This window comes from Crassostrea angulata, chromosome 9 (genome assembly GCF_025612915.1).
Source record: "Crassostrea angulata isolate pt1a10 chromosome 9, ASM2561291v2, whole genome shotgun sequence".
Lineage (NCBI taxonomy): Eukaryota > Metazoa > Mollusca > Bivalvia > Ostreida > Ostreidae > Magallana > Magallana angulata.
Genome location: NC_069119.1, coordinates 35,757,226 through 35,777,021, shown reverse-complemented (window position 1 = coordinate 35,777,021; position 19,796 = coordinate 35,757,226). Strand labels below are relative to the sequence as shown.

At 34.9% G+C, this 19,796-nt stretch overlaps 1 protein-coding gene across 1 annotated transcript; it reads left to right on the top strand.

The window, feature by feature from the left end:
• Positions 1–12,190: 12,190 nt before the first annotated feature.
• LOC128164172 (tripartite motif-containing protein 2-like) lies at positions 12,191–19,538 on the top strand. Its single transcript, XM_052827924.1, has 4 exons — positions 12,191–13,879; positions 17,079–18,026; positions 18,456–18,538; positions 19,403–19,538. The coding sequence occupies exons 1-3, from the start codon at positions 12,214–12,216 to the stop codon at positions 18,521–18,523; spliced, it is 2,682 nt and encodes an 893-aa protein (XP_052683884.1). The 5' UTR covers positions 12,191–12,213; the 3' UTR covers positions 18,524–18,538; positions 19,403–19,538.
• Positions 19,539–19,796: the final 258 nt, after the last annotated feature.

Below are 19,796 nucleotides of genomic sequence, written 5' to 3'. Positions count from 1 at the left end.
GTAAAGTACATATTATATATATATATATATATATATATATATATATATATATATATATATATATATATATATATATATATATATATATATATATATATATATATGTCATGTAATTAAAATGTGTAAACATAATATATATGGTATGCAATCAAACTGTATAAACGTAAGTGTACACAACTTGTAGATATATTCATTATATTAATTTATACTTATTATACCTATTTTTCATACTAATTGTTAGACCATAAATAATCACCTAATTGTCTACGGACTTTTCCTTTTTTTCCCGATTACGACAAAGAGCACACGGCGGGTGTGACTGGTGAACAGAGGATGCTCACTCCTCCTAGGCACCTGATCCTCCATCTTTTTAGAGGTCCGTGTTGCTCTGCTTTGAATTTGTATTTCGTTTCATGGTTTTTTGAGATGATTGACGGTTTGTTATTGTCATTTTTCATGTAAACACAAAACAAAACACCTGTATCAGTGTTTATAACTATATTAAATATATTACTGATATTAAAATAGCCGTGTTTTAATTCCATAAAATACAAATTTATCTATTGAGTATTGAATGTCACTTAAACGACTATAATGAGTATATATTTCTTACATATGATCTAATGTACATCAATTTTGTATAACATATTGGTTTATTGACATGGAGCCCTCAATCCCCTACAAACAATGGAAAGTGTCCACAAAGTTACTGAGGCCTACTCTTGCAGATTGATTTTAAAGTGAAGTGGTACATCAATATAAACTTAACTTATTACTTCTGAGCAAAAAGGATTTAGCAATATATCCATAAGATAACTCAGTTGTTGTGTTGGACTAAAGTGTTTTTTTTGTTACTTAATATGTATCTTAGGAGGTCCATAAAAGACAGGTTTCATTTTTTGAATGGTATTTATAATTGCTTAAAAATATTTTGCAATGATTAAAAAAGAAATCAAAATGTAAACCGATAAATAAAAGACCAGGTTTCCTCCAATATAACAACCAAAAAGCTGATTTTTTAAAACTGATTTTGATTTACGGGAACTTATCTTTCATGGACTTCCTAAGATACATACTAAGAAGTCAAAACCAATTACGAATCCCATCAAAACGCAAAATAAGGCATACATTAATTGTATTAAACCAAAAGATCTAACATTTAGACCTATTGTGGAGGACCTAACGCTCCAACACAACGACTGAGTCATGGATTTATTGTTATATTACATGTACTAAAGCCTTCATGCTTAGAAAGTTTATTCTTCGTAGAAAAATGACCCTTTTGCCTGAAGAATAAGTGTCATTTTCATAAAAATGAGCACACTCTACATGAAGAAAAGTGACCCCTGTAGAATAATGACCCCCTTATAGATTAAAGTTTTATAGCATAATTTTAAATTATTTGTGAGAAAGTCTTCACACGATTGTAATTTTTACAGCAGTTTACAGAAAGTAATAGAAATTAAAATTCATATTTCAAATAAACATAAAGTGAAAGAAGGGGTATATCGTTAAAAATACAAATCCTTCCGTTATAACAAGATACTGACGTATTGAATCGGGGTATGATTGTCATCTTAACGAGTTACATTAACATGTATCTTACTTTTACGAGCGTCAACACATTAAAATTATTTCGAGATACAAGACACTATAAAACAAAATTTTGTCATTGCTTATTTTGTATAATGTATATTTTTTTATGGAATTTGATTGAAATGCACTACTTAATTTTAGTCAAATGCATAGCATTTGTCTTTAAGGGGGGGGGGGGGGGGGAATGTGGTAGATCGGGATTTCGTTTATATTTATTATTATTAGTATTCCGATCCCGATGTGATTTATTCTATTACTTTGGTAACGCCCACTTTACACGATAGCCAATAACTTTAATGACAGTTCTCTATTGTTCTTTCCCATATAAAAAGTCGTGTAAGAGCTACTTTTCTCCAAGCAGAGAGAGGGAGGGAGACAGCTGGTTTTCGTTATAGTCTGTCCCAAGATATTTTTGCCGCATATTTTCTTAAATTATTCAATATTAATAAATACCTCTTGGTTCAGACGATGTTCATTCAATAGTATAAAAAAATCCCAAGATTTCCCCTTTGAAACGCCCCCTCTAGCTTGTCGGGTATCAGTACACGGCTAAAAATAAAAAGTCTACGAGGTTTTTCCATTGCCAAGGAGATGAAGACGCCCGGATGCTAACGTTGAAAAATTGCGCGAGGGGTCCCGAGTATTTCCGAATGGAGAAAAGATGTCAACATTCCCCATTATAAATCTCCGTAGGAAATCTGTTTTCGTTCCTGTGAATTGTTACGAGGGAAAAATGATAATGTGTGAATAAAGTTATCTTGGGAATTTTCCCTCCCATCGATTTTAATTGCACTTCAGTCACAGGTATGTGCATTTTTATTAAAAATAGTTCAAATATGCAGCAAAAATATCTTGGGACAGACTATAGCTACTTTTCTCCCGAGTCCCCGTCTCGTCTGTCTATTTGAGGCCCCTGTTAAAGTTAGGTTTTAGGGTTGGGGGATTTTAAGTACTTGCTATTGACTTGTGTTCTTATTTTGTTATTAAAGAAATGAAGATAATAATTTTTCTATTGATCGACGTATCAAAGAAAAAATTGACCGGAAAACTTCATCAATGCGCGTAGCGCATTGATGAAAAAGTTTTCCGGTCATTTTTTTCTTTGCTACGTCGATCAATAGAAAAATTATTATCTTCATTTCTTATCATTTTATAAAACATTCTCAAATAAAAAAAATGTGATGTGTCATTGATCAAAAATGTAAATAATGTAAATGAAGCGGCGCGCATGAATACAAAACAACAACAGCAACAATATTCAAAATGGATGCGCCTTCAGCTGATGCAGAGCTATTGAGCTGAATTAAAGGATTAAACTCAAATAGTGAGTTAAAATCTGAACCGGCTGAATTGAAAACGAAAGGAAAATACATGCGATAGCTTGTGAGATTATTCACTGTGCAGAAAAACTCGTAATAAAACTAGTTTTCATGTGAGATCGCTGGAATATGCAACTGGACATAACCATCCAAGGAAAGGCGATCGTGGGTGAAAATAGCTGATATGTCGACAGAGAATATCATGTATAAGCGACTTTTGTAAACGTTGTGGTAACTAGATAGCCAGTGATGTACTTAAATGGTATATCAGCCGCTTGGAATGCGCAGAAGGAGTTGATGCATCACTCATAGCTTTTCTTTACGACGCTTATTCTGATGACCGATCATGTACGTTTGTAAATTTAAAAATTATCGTTACCAAATTTGAACAGCAGTGTTACCGTGAAAGTTTATAGGCCTATATGTTCGTTATAATATTCCTGGAAAAGGAATAGCCAGCCTCGCTGTAAATGTTGATTGATCTCAAGCAGACGAAATCGTGAGAAGACGCTTAATTTTCTATTTCGTGAATCAAATAATGTGTTTTGTTAATTTTTGAAGGTTAAACTTTCAATTTTTTATATTCACAATTAAGGATGCATTTTGTTTGCTGACAATAAAACAGACACAACTTTACATTTTCTTGACAGTGTTTATCTTGGAAATTCCAGTTCTATAAATAGTGTTAGATCAGAACAGTTGAGAAAAGTAGATCCGGCAAAAATTTTATTGATTCAGGTATCAAAGAAATTTTTCGACCAATCAGAAGCGCCGATATCTCATCAAATGAAAAAATATTAAATAATTTAAGAAATGAAGATAATAATTTTTCTATTGATCGACGTATCAAAGAAAAAAATGACCGGAAAACTTCATCAATGCGCGTAGCGCATTGATGAAAAAGTTTTCCGGTCAATTTTTTCTTTGCTACGTCGATCAATAGAAAAATTATTATCTTCATTTCTTATCATTTAATAAAACATTTTCAAATAAAAAAATGTGAAGTGTCATTGATCAGAAATGTAAATAATGTAAATGAAGCGGAGCGTATGAATACAAAACAACAACAGCAACAATATTCAAAATGGACTCGCCTTCAGCTGATGCAGAGCTATTGTGCTGAATTAATGGATTAAACACAAATAGTGAGTTAAAATCTGAACCGGCTGAATTGAAAACGAAAGGAAAATACATGCGATAGCTTGTGATATTATTCACTGTGCAGAAAAACTCGTAATAAAACTAGTTTTCATGTGAGATCGCTGGAATATGCAACTGGACATAACCATCCAAGGGAAGGCGATCGTGGACGAAAATAGCTGATATGTCGACAAAGAATAGTATGTATAAGCGACTTTTGTAAACGCTGTGGTAACTAGATAGCCAGTGATGTACTTAAATGGTATATCTGCCGCTTGGAATGCGCCGAAGAAGTTGATGCATTACTGAGTACTCATAGCTTTTCTTTACGACGCTTATTCTGATAACCGATCATCTACGTGTGTAAATTTAAAAATTATCGTTACCAAATTTGAACAGTAGTGTTACCGTGAAAGTTTATAGGCCTATATGTTCGTTATAATATTCCTGCAAAAAGGAACAGCCAGCCTTGCTGTAAATGTTGATTGATCTCAAGCAGACAAAATCGTGAGAAGACGCTTAATTTTCTATTTCGTGAATCAAACAATGTGTTTTATATATTTTTGAAGGTTAAACTTTCAAGTTTTTATATTCACAAGGTTGCATTTTGTTTGCTGACAATAAAACAGACGCAACTTTACATTTTGTTGACATTGTTTATCTTGGAAATTACCGTTCTATAAATAGTGTTCGATCAGAACAGTTGAGAAAAGTAGATCCGGCAAAAATTTTATTGATTTAAAGAGGTTCGATCCTCTGATTTTGGGTAGCCATTTTGTGTCACATCTAGTCTGGAAATTCTGTGTCATATATGGATTCTACTTGTAAATTCCTTTTTTACAATGCCAAATAAACTCTATCGAATAAAATAGTGAAGAAAAAATTCCATATTTAGAGAGTGTAGTAAGGGACTATATTTTGTGGCGGAAGGTTTTTAAGAAGAAAATGAACATTTTTCATTACTCAGTTGTTTTAGAGTACCGTAATTTTAGCTTTTTTGTTTTCTGTGCAGACAAAAGTTTCAGATAGTTTATGCATTGGGATATCTTCGTATTGTTTCAAAAAACATATTTCAACAATATTTCAATATTTCGATCGACATATATTGGCATGTTTAAGTGCATAAAAGTAAAGAAAAAATCAACTCCAATTTTTCCCTAAAATTAGCTTATTTCAGGCCATATCTGAAAATTTACATTATAGACCCATACTTTTGGTTTTAATTTTTGAATATTTAAGTTTCTTTTGACAAGTCTGTCATAATTTGAGAAAAGGTTTGAGACTTTTAAATTATTTAATTGCATGTTGAATCGTTCATGGATAAGAATATTATTTTTTCAGTGCAAAAAGGTCAAAATATCAATAAGGTGAAGAAATTGCAAACTTTTTCATTATGATAATTTTAATTTTATTAATTCCAATAATGTAAATTTGTATTTGATACCATGGTTCATTTCGATAAAAAATTATAGAGGGAAAAGCGATTTATGTGCAATTTGTACTCTCAGTGCAGAAAGGTCATATTAAATACACCGTAGCACCGAAAGTAGCATATAGACCCCATAATTTTGTTTTGAATTATGGTTTAGATATATGTGTAGATATTAAAAAAATACTTTAGAAAAAAACTTAGAGACTTTTAATCGCAGGATCCAACGTCCTTAAGGAATGATTTCAATATTTATTAGTTTTATACGATATAAAATGGTTTGGGGCAGTTTACGCTTTATAAACCGCGAAGCGGTTTATAAAAAAGCGTAAACTGTTCCAAACCATTTTATATCGTATAAAACTAATAAATATGAATTCATTCCTTATAATTTAATTTTTTTGCTATAAGTTGTTGATAAAAACAGTCATTTGTTCTATAAAACGACATCAAATTGCACAAAATTCAAACGTAACGTCAGGCGGATTAATACGTTGTTGACGTTCGTCTTACTATGACGTAGGCAACATTCTTTATACGATATAAAATAAATTTTTCAACCAATCAGAAAGCATGTTACAAGCAGAATTAAATTATTCAGGTATCAAAGAAATTTTTCGACCAGTCAGAAGCGCCGATATCTCATCAAATGAATAAATATTAAATGATAATAAATTTATGAAGGATTGTTAATCTTGGTTTTCATATACTTTGGCTTATTATATCTGGTTTATCTATATTGAGATTAAAGTCGTTTTCATACCTTATCTATAATTTAGTAAAGTTTAATTCTTAATGTAGAGGTCAAATTCAGTCTCAAAACAAAAAAAAAACACAACGCGAAGTACTGATAAAAAACCTATACGGTACTGACCTGCTACACATGTTTAACACGAAGAAAAATAACCCATGGGTCTTTTTTCTTCAGAAAAATCCAATTATTCTACAGCAAGAGGGATAATTATTCTACGTTGAAATTTTTGAATTATTCTTTATCGGGACCAAAACGACTTGGGGTCGAAACTGTTGGATGTCGAAACGACAAACATCACTGTGACGTATATTGAACAGACGATAGTCTTGCCAAATTGAAGAGCAGGAAGACTTGATAGGTCATAGAAAGACGTGGAAAGAGAAAAACAAAGGATTTTTACCAATTTAGATAGCCAATTATTCCCCATGTAAGATATTAAAGTACAGGTTTGTTCAAATGCTGTTTATATTGTACAGTGTGGTTTATACCTGTGGAAATTTATTATGCCAGCGAACTTGGAACGGAATGTCTCGAATTTCCTCTAAACCAGACTTTGTGCAAACGAAAAAGTTTATATGTACCGGACTGTACCAGTTATCGGCTAAAATTTTACGTTTTCTTTTTTGTGTTAGGCCTACCTTTTTTCTTGATGCAATAAGTATTCGTACAAAATGGCGGCGTGTTTACATTCGCGACGGAATTAGGTCACTCTTCAAACTGCACTTTTCATGTTTAAAACTATTTTTAATATCTAAAACTTCGCGTCTCTAATACTTTGTAAGATGACCTTTCGGTCGTATAACACTTTCTAATCGCCGAGGAATTGTCTGATATAGGCTTTTTATATACATTGATTGTATTCAGACGTGATCTCAGTCCAGATCGATGCGCTGGATTTCATGGAACACGTCTTCTTTGTTTTCTATTCTCCCAACTCTTCCCTGAAGTTTTTTTTAAATCAAAAGTCAATTATTTTTAATGATGTTGATGTCGGGGCTTTGTGCCGGCCAGCTCATTGTTCTTATGCTATTTCTGTGTAAATAATCTTGGGTAGAACGCGCACTTTGCACCGGGGCATTGTCGTATTGGAAAACATATTTTCTAGTTGGAAAATGACGGGCTAAAACGGGCCAAAAATTGTCATCTAGTATCTGCTGATATTTATATGCTTTAATGTTACCGTCTACTGCAGAAATAGTGCCGACTCCATGCATGTGCATGAGACATCCCCAGACCATCACATCGTAACATGGCTTGGTTTTCCGCGCCCTCACCAAAATAAGGTCTCCAGCCCTCGCCTCTCTTTCTCCACACATATACACAAGATTCTTGCCCCAACACTATCTTAGATTCGTCTGAGAAGATCACTTTATTCCAGTATATATTCTCTTCTGTACAGTCAGTTTTCACTTTTCACGGCACCAAGACAAACGTTTCCGACAGTTCACATCTATAACAACTACTTTCTTCTTTGAAACTGATTTTCGGTATAAGGCCTATCCTTTTTTATGTAATTAAATGAAACTGCAAAGTACGTTTTGATATTGGTCTTTCCCTATTCTCATTGAATTTTAATGTAGTGTCTTGTAAATTGTTTCTTCAGTGTTAACATTTACTAACCACTCTAACTTTTTATAGTCCCTTGCTGTCACCAAGGGGGTCCTTCCTCCTTGGGGGATGTTTTCCTTCCTCCTTGGGGGATGTTTTCAATCTTGCCCCGATGTTCAATACGCTTTTTTTAATTAAGCTCCCAACAGTAGGTCTTGTTCTGGTATTAAATCATTTTTGAAGTAAATTGATGTAATTATACTACAGTACCGATCAGACCCAACCTAACACCAGAGTAAACCCCAACTAAACCCTGGGTTTCTTTTTGGGTTTACTTTGGGTTTACTCTGGGTTTACTTTTTGAAAATTTGGGTCCACTCGGGGTTTACTTTGGGTTTACTCTGGGTTTAGTGTGGGTTTACTTTGAAATTGCTTTTGAGGTCAACTGTATGCACTGAAGTGTGAAGCAGACTAGCATTTTATCTTACCATCCTACTGCCTGTAATTCCTACCCTTTGTATATTCCGAATACACAGTTAGTGTCTGCTATCAGGGGTATACGTCTGACTGGGTTTACTCTCTGTGTCCAATCTGGGTTTACTTTGGGTTTACTCTGGGTTTACTCTGGGTCCACTCTAGTAAACCCGAAGTAAACCCAGAAAGTAAACCCAGGGTTTATAGTTGGGGTTTACTTTCTGTTATGTCGGGTCTGATCGGTACTGTAGCTAGTGTCAGATAAAATAAGTGTTAAGGGGAAGGGGGTAAGTTGTTTTATCATTACATGTATGTCAACAAACAACATATACCGGTACATGTAGATCTCCTTGATCTCAGAGTGACCAATCATCAGACAGAACCACTCTGCCCCAGACCCACTTGTGACCTTGGGTGACCCCCAGACCCCTTGATATAAGATTGCCTCCATGCAATGATGTTTAAAAAAAATAGATGGAAAAAAAAGTATTCTCCTTTTGGAAATGTTGTCGAAGTCACTGGCCAATGTGTTGTCGGATTTCATTAGTCTAAATCATGAGTACAATTTATTCTTTAAGTTGACAGACTAAACGTTTATGAAAATACATGAATCAATGTCGGCCTTCCTTACTAATGTCAGTTTGAAAAAAAAAATAGAAAATGATTACTATATTACCACTAAAGCATAAAGTTATATAGAATATTACACCACTGTGTTCATGTTATACTGTAAATTCCGATTTACGGAGTTAATTTCACTATTGAACCGTTTTGCATCAAATCATCAGAGTATAAAATTGTGAACGCCAAATTTTTATCATAGTTCCATTAAGTTTACATCTGTCCATAAAATAAAAGCAAGATTTTGAAATCTGTGAGATGGTCTATTAATTTCTCACAATTAGTTAGGAATCTACAGTATTGAGGTTGAACTGACAATTATGATCAACTTAAATGTTTATGTAAATACATTCATTACTCAATGTTGACCTTTATTACTCAATATCTGAGTTTGAAAAAATGGAAATTAATATGATATTTTGCCACTGAAATATTTATTTAAAATATACCAGTATGTAATATTTTGTGATATCTCTTTACAGGTTCCTTGTGTAATGGGATGCAGTAAACTAATTGATTAATGAAAGACTATATGTGGTATAGTAGTCATGTATTGTCACTATTATTATGTAGTTAAACTCTGTATTTTTAGGTAACCTGAGTCACTCAGGAGACCTTTTGCTATCACAAGTAAAAATTCGTTGTCGTGTCATTCATAGACATCATAGTACTCATCTCTTAAATGGGTATGAGGGCAGTAGTCATTGTGTTAGTCCTGGGGTAAGAACTGTTATGAACTGACTATTGCCCTCATCCCCATTTGATGATAAATCTGTAAACAAGAAAAACATATTCTTGTGGTAATGTCAGGCCTGGGATATTGTCTGATTATCTTCCTGGGAGCGATTCGAATAATCAGCCAAGGTAAGGGGGATAGCCAATCATATGTCAAAAGCCAGTAGCTAATATTAATGACCTCATACATAATTTGGAAAGTTCCCATTTTAAATACATTGAAGAAGTAAAAGACAGAGCAGCAAGAGTACAAGAGTTAGCACAGAGAGAGAGAGAGAGAGAGAGAGAGAGAGAGAGAGAGAGAGACACTCAAAACAAAAGTGCATGTTTTACAGAGGTATGGAGAGAGAATGATGGTGTAACACAGAGAAAGAGAGTACATGTGTAGGAGAGGCAAAGTAAATCTTTAACAGAAAAAGTTTGAGAGAGAGAGAGAGAGAGAGAGAGAGAGAGAGAGATCACAAACATAAAGAGAACATGTTGCTAAAATAAGTGAAATAGAGAAAGAGCAAAAGTTCTGGTGAAGCAAAGAAGTAAAAGAGAGTAGCAAGAGTACATGTTTAGCAGAAGAAGACAGGGTACTGAAAGAGAGAGTAAATGGTGGGAAAAGGTGAAAGAGAGAAAGAAAGAAATAAAGAAGAGCAAGAGCGTGCATATTTAGCAGCGATTACTTGGTAAATAAATGTTAGGTAGGGAAAGTTGTTAGAGAGAAAGAGAGGAAAAGAAAAAGAGAAAGTACATAAGTCTGCACAAGAGATAAATGGACTCAGAAAGCTGGCATACTTAGGTGGGAAAGACTGGAATGAAGAGCACTTGAATTTCCCTGCAGTGAATGTCTGAAAATAGTAAATGTCTAAGAGAGAGAGAGAGAGAGGAGAGGAGAGAGAGATTACTGAAGAATATCAGAGATAGTGAGACAAAAAGAGCAAGAGTGTATGTTGATCAGCAAAGGGAATTAGAGAAAGAATGAGAGAAAGATAAAGTACATATTTTGGAGAGAGAGAGTGAGAGAAAGAGCAAGAGTACATTAAACAGTGAATGTTAGAGAGAGAAAGAGAGAGTTTAATGAAGAACGGCAGAGATAGTGAGACAAAGAGAGCAAGAGTACACGTTTTTCAGAAAATTGAATGAGAGAAAGAGAAACAGAAAGTACATATTGAGGAGAGAGAGAGAGAGAGAGAACATAAGTCTGCATGAGAGAAATAGACACGGAAAGCTGGCATACATTGGTGGGAAAGACTGGAAGAAAGAGCACTAAGTCTTGTATTTCCTTAGCAGAAAATTTCTGAAAATAATAAATGTTTGCGAGAGAAAGAGGAGAGATAATGTTTATTGTAGAATGTCAAAGATAGTAAGACAAATAGAGCAAGAGTACATGTTGCTGAGGAATGGGAATTAGAGAAAGAATGAGAGAAAGAGAAAGTACATATTTTGGAGAGAGAGAGAGAGAAAAAAAGAGGAAGAGTACATGTTAAACTGTGAGAGAGACAGAGAGAGAGAACATTCTTAGCAGTGAATGTATGATACAGATAGAGAAAAAAGAGAGAGGGAGAAAGTCACCAATGTTTAGCAGAGAATGACAGGGATCGACATTAACGGTTGCCCGGCCGATTGCTCAATTCGGGCAAGTGAAACTCTGGGTAGACTTGTCCGATTGGGCAAGTAAAATTTCTGATTAGAAGTACTTCTTTTGTTTTGGTTACAAATAATTTTTATTCTAAAATCAACATCCTTTCCGAATTGGAACTCTTCAGTCTTCTGTTACCTTAGCGTTTAACTTTAGGTTAGTTGTTCCATATGACATTCTTGTTACATTGATTTACAGATCGCGCGAATATATATTCATGTGCTCGATGACAGTTCTTTTTCGTATTACGGTATGTGCTGTCACGATAAAGAGCCAACCATGTGCATGTCACATTATTCTGTAAGCAGTTGTGGTACGACTTAATTATTTCACAAACATGTGTGTTGATGGAAACGGAGATAGTTCGGTTTTATTAAACATCATGGCATTGCAGTCTTCTCTTTTCAAATACTTTGGGGGGAAACAAAATGAAAGTAAATCAAAAGAATCAAAAGATCTGATTATCAAGATCCACTTGCCTGTGTGCTGTAGAATATCATTATTGGCATATATTACTACATTGTACTTGTTTATATCAATAAAATTGATTTGCAGTGTGTTTTTCTTCTTACTGAATTCGGGCAACCAAGTTTAAGATTCGGGCATGTCAAAATTTGAGTTCACTTGCCCGAAGGGCAAGTGAATTTAAAAGTTAATGTCTATCCCTGGAATGTCAGAAAGAGATTTTTTTAGAGTTTTAACAAAAAAATTATCTACTGGTCGAGTGTTTTTATTATCGAATGATAATAGCTAGCTAGACCATTATTTGTCTATGAATGAAAATATATTATTATTTCAAAATAAAGTCCAATTTAAATTGATATATTCCTTACACACAAAATGATATTATATAATGATATTGTATAAATTGATTATATCATTAAATAGTTTTTAAAGAATGTGGTTGACATAATTCTAAAACTCTTTATTTTTATTTAACAGGTTGTGATTCAAAGATATAGCATTAGACATGGACACAGCAAGCTCCCCATATAGAGCACATTCGTGTTCTAAGTGTCCGGGGGACACAGAGTACTATTGTGTATCGTGTCCATGTGATCTGTGTCCCCAGTGTAAAGAGAACCATGTAAAAGATCTCCAAACAATTGACCATGATGTTGTGTCACACCGTGATAAACTCAATTACATCCCAACACAAGAGATCTGTGTGAGACATCCTGGCCATGTTTATACAAAGTACTGTGAACCTTGTCAAGTTCCTGCCTGTAATAAATGCCAACAACATAAAAAACACAAGAAGATAGATGTTAGAACAGCCTATAATAAAACAAAGCGACAACAACACAGAGGAACCATTCACACCATCAGAAGTGAGGCTCTCTTTTACAGACCTGTTCTCCTGACAGGAATCAAAACTGATGTCAAAACATGTCACACAGAATTCTCCCTCTTTCAATCAGAGATATCAACAAAGGCCCCGAAACTGAAGAATCTCATAAATAAAGCGAGAAAAGATTTCATGTACAATGTGTTTTGTGACTTTGATTTCAAACACAGATGTTTAAAACAGATGATAAAAATGAGCAGACATATTGTCAGCCTTCAGGAATATGAACACAGATATGTACAGCCAGCATTCACATTCAGTGCGCTACAATTCCTCTCATTCACAAAGACAGCCCTCCCCCAGATACATCTTACACTCCACACCAGCCAGCTCTCCATGACTGAGTCACTCATCAAGGAGGATGTGATGGAGTCACTGAGTGCAATCCAAATCACAGAGAGAGGAAACCGACGCGTAGGAAACCAGTGTCTGCTGAAACTGACGTTTGTTCCTGAGTTCCATCAATCTCTCACAGTGACAGTTGTTAATGGTTGTTTTCACATTTCCTGTGTGACATCAGACCGGGTCTGGGTCAGTGATGATTGGAACAATCTCATGTTGACAGACACAACAGGTGTCCCTCTACATCATGTGGAGGATTCATGTAGTGATTTATATGATCGTGGTAATGGATTACACACAGTGAAGAGTGAGAGTGAACTGATTTATATAGATAGGAATTATAACATCAACAAACTGTCAAAGGATATGAAAACAACCACCACATTTATGAAGAGAACAGACCCTACATGGAGACCCCATTGTGTGTACTGGTCCCCGTCCACTGGGGATCTACTGGTCGGGATGTATAACAATGATACAAAGACAGGCAAGGTAACCCGGTACAACCAGAGCAGACAACTGACACAAACCATAGAACATGACAACACAGGACGGGGACTGTATAGTGAACCTCTCTATATAACAGAAAACAACAATGGGGATGTTGTGGTGTCTGACTATGAGTCTTATGCTGTAGTGGTGACAGAGCATGGAGGAAGACATCGTTTCTCCTACACAGGACATCCATCAGGATCAGGACTACGGCCATGTGGAATCTGTACTGACGCGCTGTCACACATCCTGGTGTGTGATGATAGAACCAACACAGTACAGATGTTAGACAGGGACGGTCAGTTCCTGTCACATCTACTGATAAGACCATCAGGGATATTCTCACCATACAGCCTGAGTTATGATGTCAACACTCACCGCCTCTGGGTCGGATCACGGGACAACAACACGGTGGTTATATACAGGTATATCACCAGACAGGACGCTCTGACAGGTAAATCTGAGTCATTATCATTGTAAATTATATAATATGTAGTTACAAGTCAGACATGTATATAGGATGTGATCTTTATCATTTGTCAATAATGTGTAAGTACATATTTGTGCATAGACTGCATTTAATGAGATGCAAATACATTACTTGTTTGTATTTAATCAATTACTGAGGTACATGTACGTATGTTGATAATTTCTTAATTAATAGATTAATTAGATACCTTTACCAGTCTAGACGGGACTCCCAAAACGGAGTTAACTCCCAAAACGGAGTCTTTGGCTCCATCATGCATTGCGGTAAAATGGCGTTTCTAATGTAACTACGTGTGAGTTATGCCCCTTAGTTCTAAATAAATCTCTAAAATTGGCCAAAAACACGACAAAAATTAATTCTAAACTTTCAAAAACATTTCTGAACGTTTATGTGTCATATTAATGTCATATGTTCATAACCGTTTACTTGTATTACGTAAGATTAATTTTTGAAATGAAAAATTCACTCAGAACTTCGATCTCGCACAACTATAACTGTTTTGAAATAAATGGAACGCTTGGATTTGTTTATTTATCATTGTTTGTTAAAAGTATAGTCTCATTTTAATCTTTTTCATGCTAAATTATTCAATTATCTTGAATAATTATGTATTTAACATGGTTTCCTAACATCGCAAATGCCGGGAGCGATTGTAATTGTTTTGATGATAATTATCAGTTCAATTTAAAGAGTTATTGTATCTAGAGAAACAATTTGTTTTATTTTCTGGGCTTTTAAATAACCAATCCCTTTTTTCAAATACCAAAAAGACGTTTTTAATCATTGCTAGAGCAACCAGTTTTTGTTAGTAATCGAAGCTTTTTTCGTTTACGCACTTATCAATTTGTATGTTTGGTGATTTAAAATTGTAACACAATACGAAAGAAGTAAAATTAAATGCAATTTACCTTTTATTAACGATTAAATTCCATGAAAAACACAAAAATATCACTTTTTAAGAATCGTCCAAACGTCCAACTTCGAAGAGAAATAACTTTCTTTAGTGCAAATAAACCCCTATTTCGTGCAAATACGATTGATAGCAAATTATATCCTGGGTCTTTTAAAACATGTTTGAAGTCTGCCAACACATGCAGCACTTTGCAAGACGATTTCTTGTTGACCCCATGTTTTCATCGAAAAATCGCCATATTCTGTACCAGAGCGCATGCATAGACTCCCAAAACGGAGTCCAAAATGCTTGCAGAAATTCACTTCCATTGACTCCGTTTTGGGAGTTCGTCTAGACTGTTTACCAGTTTATGTTTGTTATTAAGGTCAGATGACACGTTCCTCAATTTTATATTTAACTTTTTCCAGGAATTTGTTGACGATTTACTTCTATTTTGACAAGCTTTCTTGCAAAAAATTAGGGTACCTTACCAGGCATTTCTGCAAAATACTAGAGTATGCAATTTCCTATATAATCTTCTTGGAAATACACTTGAATTGCTGATAATAAAAATAAATACAATATACAGCACAGCAAAATTCACTATATAGGAACTCGGCCGGAGCGGGGCTTTAAACTCACGACCTCTAGAACATATACGCTTCTGGCAGTGAGCGGCCACGGTTCTAACCACTCTGCCATCTAGACACATAACCACATCTAATTAAATTTTAATCATTTTTAAAATAAATATTTTTTATTGGAACTCTCGATCTATTACGAGGAGATACAAAAAAGATTCTCGCGGAATGTGTTGTCTGACCTTCATTAATAAAGGGTCTGTATTGATACATTATAACAGACAAACATTGCTGTAACAATCATTATACAAGATGTAATGTTTGTAAGGCCTAAGAAAAAAATTGTTTGTTTCTGCTTTTACCCCCCCCCCCCCCCCCCCCCCCCCCCCCGACTCAAAACTTTTTAAAAGGATTTTTGATGGAAAAACGTTTATTTATCCGATTTGGAAAAAAATTACTCAAAATTTTGGTCACAAAAACGCTTGAAGCAGTTACTCTTCTCACATCAGTGTAACTCAAACATTTTGTTTCAAAATGGCTGTATGTTTCCATGTGTTGTAGATTTTAATAATGCTCTCATCGTTGGCAGAGGAAGTATCTGGTATATAATATCATTTTTGTGTTTTCTTAAGACCAGCTTAATAGTCAGGAATGATAAAAGTATTTCTCATTTTATACCATTCAGCAGTGTCAGTATCTAATTGGCATGTATGGATACTGCAATAATAAAGGGAAAAAAATATTTGAAAAAAATAAAAAAAAATTCCGACCGACCCTTCTTTTTTTCAGCATGAAAGCGGAAACAAACCACAGGGCTCTACATTAACTTTTTTTCCTACTTGTCCATTCGGACAAGTGACCAAGATATTTACTTGTCCGAACTTCAACTTCACTTGTCCAAATTTTTTTCAATATTAAAGATCATATATTGTCAACTTGAAAACTACAGTTTTGTATTACTAAAATAAAGTCATTTATTGATTATTCTTGCCATAATTAATAACCTGACTTCTTAAATGGAAACTTAAAGTGTCTTTCCTAAATGTATTGGTTCCATATACCATTAAAAATGATTTGTCAGCTGTAGCTTTGTCATGGCAAATTACAAGACATTTTAAATCTAGCATCAGGTTTTAAAATACATGTAACTCTTAAATTGATTTCTCATCTGTTTTTTAAACTAAACATGGAAAGTCATCATAGTCTATCAATGATGAATGAAACCTAATATAAATTACATTTCTTTCCATAATCTTTTAAGTTTATCTTTGCTACCTGTTCCTCCTTTCTTTTTGATAACATGTGTGTTTGGTACTGTGTAAGAACTAAGATCCACACCTTTACAGTTCAAAATTGAAAGTTGTTTGTAATTAGTGAACTTCTATCCCGATCAAGAGTAACTATTTCAATTTCAAGTCGGGATCGAAATTCAAAATAACTAATCGATAAACTTATACCGGGACTACAGATAAACTTATCACAAAACTTCACTTTTTAAAATGTTGGAGACTTTTTTATTTAAAAATGCACTTGTCCAGTCGGACAAGTGGCAAGCAATATTCACTTGTCCGTATAATTTTTTGACTGGTACCGGACAAGCGGACAAGCGTTAATGTCGAGCCCTGAACCATTTTTTTTGTTAGGCCTAATCAATCTGTTCCATCTGACTGTTTGTGTCTGTTATTTGTAGATCTGAATCCAGCCACTGCTGATGTGATGGAGTCTCCGAGTGAAATCCCAACCCCAGGGACAGAAAAACCACAGCAAGGAAACCAGTGTCTGCTGAAACTGATGTCTCCCCCCGTGTTACTTCCCTCTCTCACAGTGACAGGTGTTTATCGTTGTTATCATATTTCCTGTGTGACATCAGACCGGGTCTGGGTCAGTGATTGGTACAATATCATCTTGACAGACACAACAGGTGTCCCTCTACATCGTGTGGAGGATTCATGTTGTGATTTATATAATGGATTACACACAGTGAACAGTGAGAGTGAACTGATTTATATAGATAGGAATTATAACATCAACAAACTGTCAAAGGATATGAAAACAACCACCACATTTATAGAGAGAACATACTCAACATGGAGACCACAGTGTGTGTACTGGTCCCCGTCCACTGGGGATCTACTGGTCGCGATGTATAACAATATTACAAAGACAGGCAAGGTAACCCGGTACAACCAGAGCGGACAACTGACACAAACCATAGAACATGACAACACAGGACTGGGACTGTATAGTGAACCTATCTATATAACAGAGAACAACAATGGGGATGTCGTGGTGTCTGACTATGCCTTTCTCTCTCAGACTGGTGCTGTAGTGGTGACAGAGCGTGGAGGAAGACATCGTTTCTCCTACACAGGACATCCATCAGGATCAGGACTAGGGCAATGTGGAATCTGTACTGACGCGCTGTCACACATCCTGGTGTGTGATGATACAACCCAAACAGTACAGATGATAGACAGGGACGGTCAGTTCCTGTCACATCTACTGATAAAACAATTAGAGAAATTCTCACCACAAAGCCTGAGTTATGATGTCAACACTCACCGCCTCTGGGTCGGATCAGGGGACAACAACACGGTGGTTATATACAGGTATATCACCAGACAGGACGCTCTGACAGGTAAGTCTGAGTCATTATCATTCACATTAATTAGATATAGATAACTAAGACACACAGTCCGTGTTAATTATCAGTCAATAAGATACATGTAAGACATGTTTATCTGTGTGATAGTTTGTTAATATAAACATCTGATTGTTACAGGGTTAGCTGTATCTATTTCATTTATTAGATGTACAGTTACATTTCATTGTCTGTAGTTAATTAGAATAAAAAATCATTGTAATTAATATGATAAGGCATGTACTTGTAATTAGTTATTTTGTTACAAGTTAATTTAATTGGTTTAATTAATTAGATGCCTGTAAATATTAAAGCATACATGTGTCAATGTAATCAGTTTAAACTTTTAATTTTTAGATGTAGCTCTATCATTACATAACCTGTATGATGTTAATTAATTAACGGCTAATTAATGACTTGTTGTAGATGAACACACACACCGTCCTGATGGGGAGGCCTTGTCCAGCTCAACACCAGCCATAGAATGGAGATAGCTGGGATATTGACAGGTTGTAAATGTTTCTGTACAAATGTAGTCTGTTCTCAAAACCACACATGTTGTTTGTCACTTTGTTCAACATCTGCAGCTGAAATTGAGCTGTGTATAATTCACATGGACTGTAATACTGACTCCTGTTTATTTCACACTTTGTGATTATCCAAACATGGCTGTCTGTTACTGAGTGTGGAATATGTTATACAAATTTTACTTTGCTAAATATGGATTAACATAAACACAAAAGAGATATTCATATGAAGTCTATAATAACTGAATAATAAAAAAAGGGGGGAAAAAACAGAATAATTAAATATTGTAATAGATCTTTATCAATTTGAACATTTGGTTATCATACCGGCGTTCTGAAGGAGAGGGAGGTATACTGTTTTACCCTTGTGTCTCTGTCTGTCTGGCCGTCATTCTGTCTGTCTGTTTGTATCAAAAATTTGTCACATTTTTCTCAGCAACTATTCATTGCAGGTGCTTGAAATATTAATACACTCTTTGTTAAGGCATATGGAATCTATTTTTGCGGACATTGATTTCCTGTTTAATGATGAGTGTTTATATATAGCCTAAATTTTCAAACAAATTTTCGTAAAAGATTTCTCAGCAACTATTCATCGCAAATGCTTGATATTTTACACACTCTTTGTTTAGGCATGCCATACGTTGGGATCTATTTTTGTACCAATGGGACGTCAACTTCCTGTTAAAGTCAACTTTGCTTATTTTGTATATTGACATCAGAGCGGGGGTATTACTAGTGAGCATTGACTCACAGATATCTTGTTTTGCTGGAACTGTCCTCATTGATATCATGTTGTGTTGATCATTAACTACATCATTCATTAGTTTAATCTGTTTCCTGTAGATGGGCCAAATTTACCTGACCTTGAGGGGAGAAAAAAGAACAACTTCCTTAAAATCCTTACAGAGGAAGACAGAAAACAGACTGGCTACGTAGACCACTGATTAATGTAATATGATGTCCTTATCTTCAAGTACGCACTGACCCGAGTCACTCATGTCACTAATGAAATTGGTCTTTGTCCGTCGTCGTGTGGTGTCCATCGTGCGTCTTTCCTTTACAATTTTACATTTTTAACTTTTTCTTGAAAACTAGATGTTCAATTGTCACCATTTTTGGTTTGAAGCATGTCTTGAATACAAAGAATCTGAAATATGAAAATTATGACCCTACCACCCTCAGGGCCCCATGGGCAGGGCTTAATATCCAAAAATGGCCAAATTGTTCTTCTCTTAAT

Excerpts from the sequence above, each read along its gene's own strand:
- LOC128164172 (XM_052827924.1), top strand. The coding sequence starts at position 12,214 with ATGGACACAGCAAGCTCCCCATATAGAGCACATTCGTGTTCTAAGTGT. Across the intron at positions 13,880-17,078 it reads CAGACAGGACGCTCTGACAG|ATCTGAATCCAGCCACTGCT; the intron begins GTAAATCTGAGT and ends TGTTATTTGTAG. Across the intron at positions 18,027-18,455 it reads CAGACAGGACGCTCTGACAG|ATGAACACACACACCGTCCT; the intron begins GTAAGTCTGAGT and ends GACTTGTTGTAG.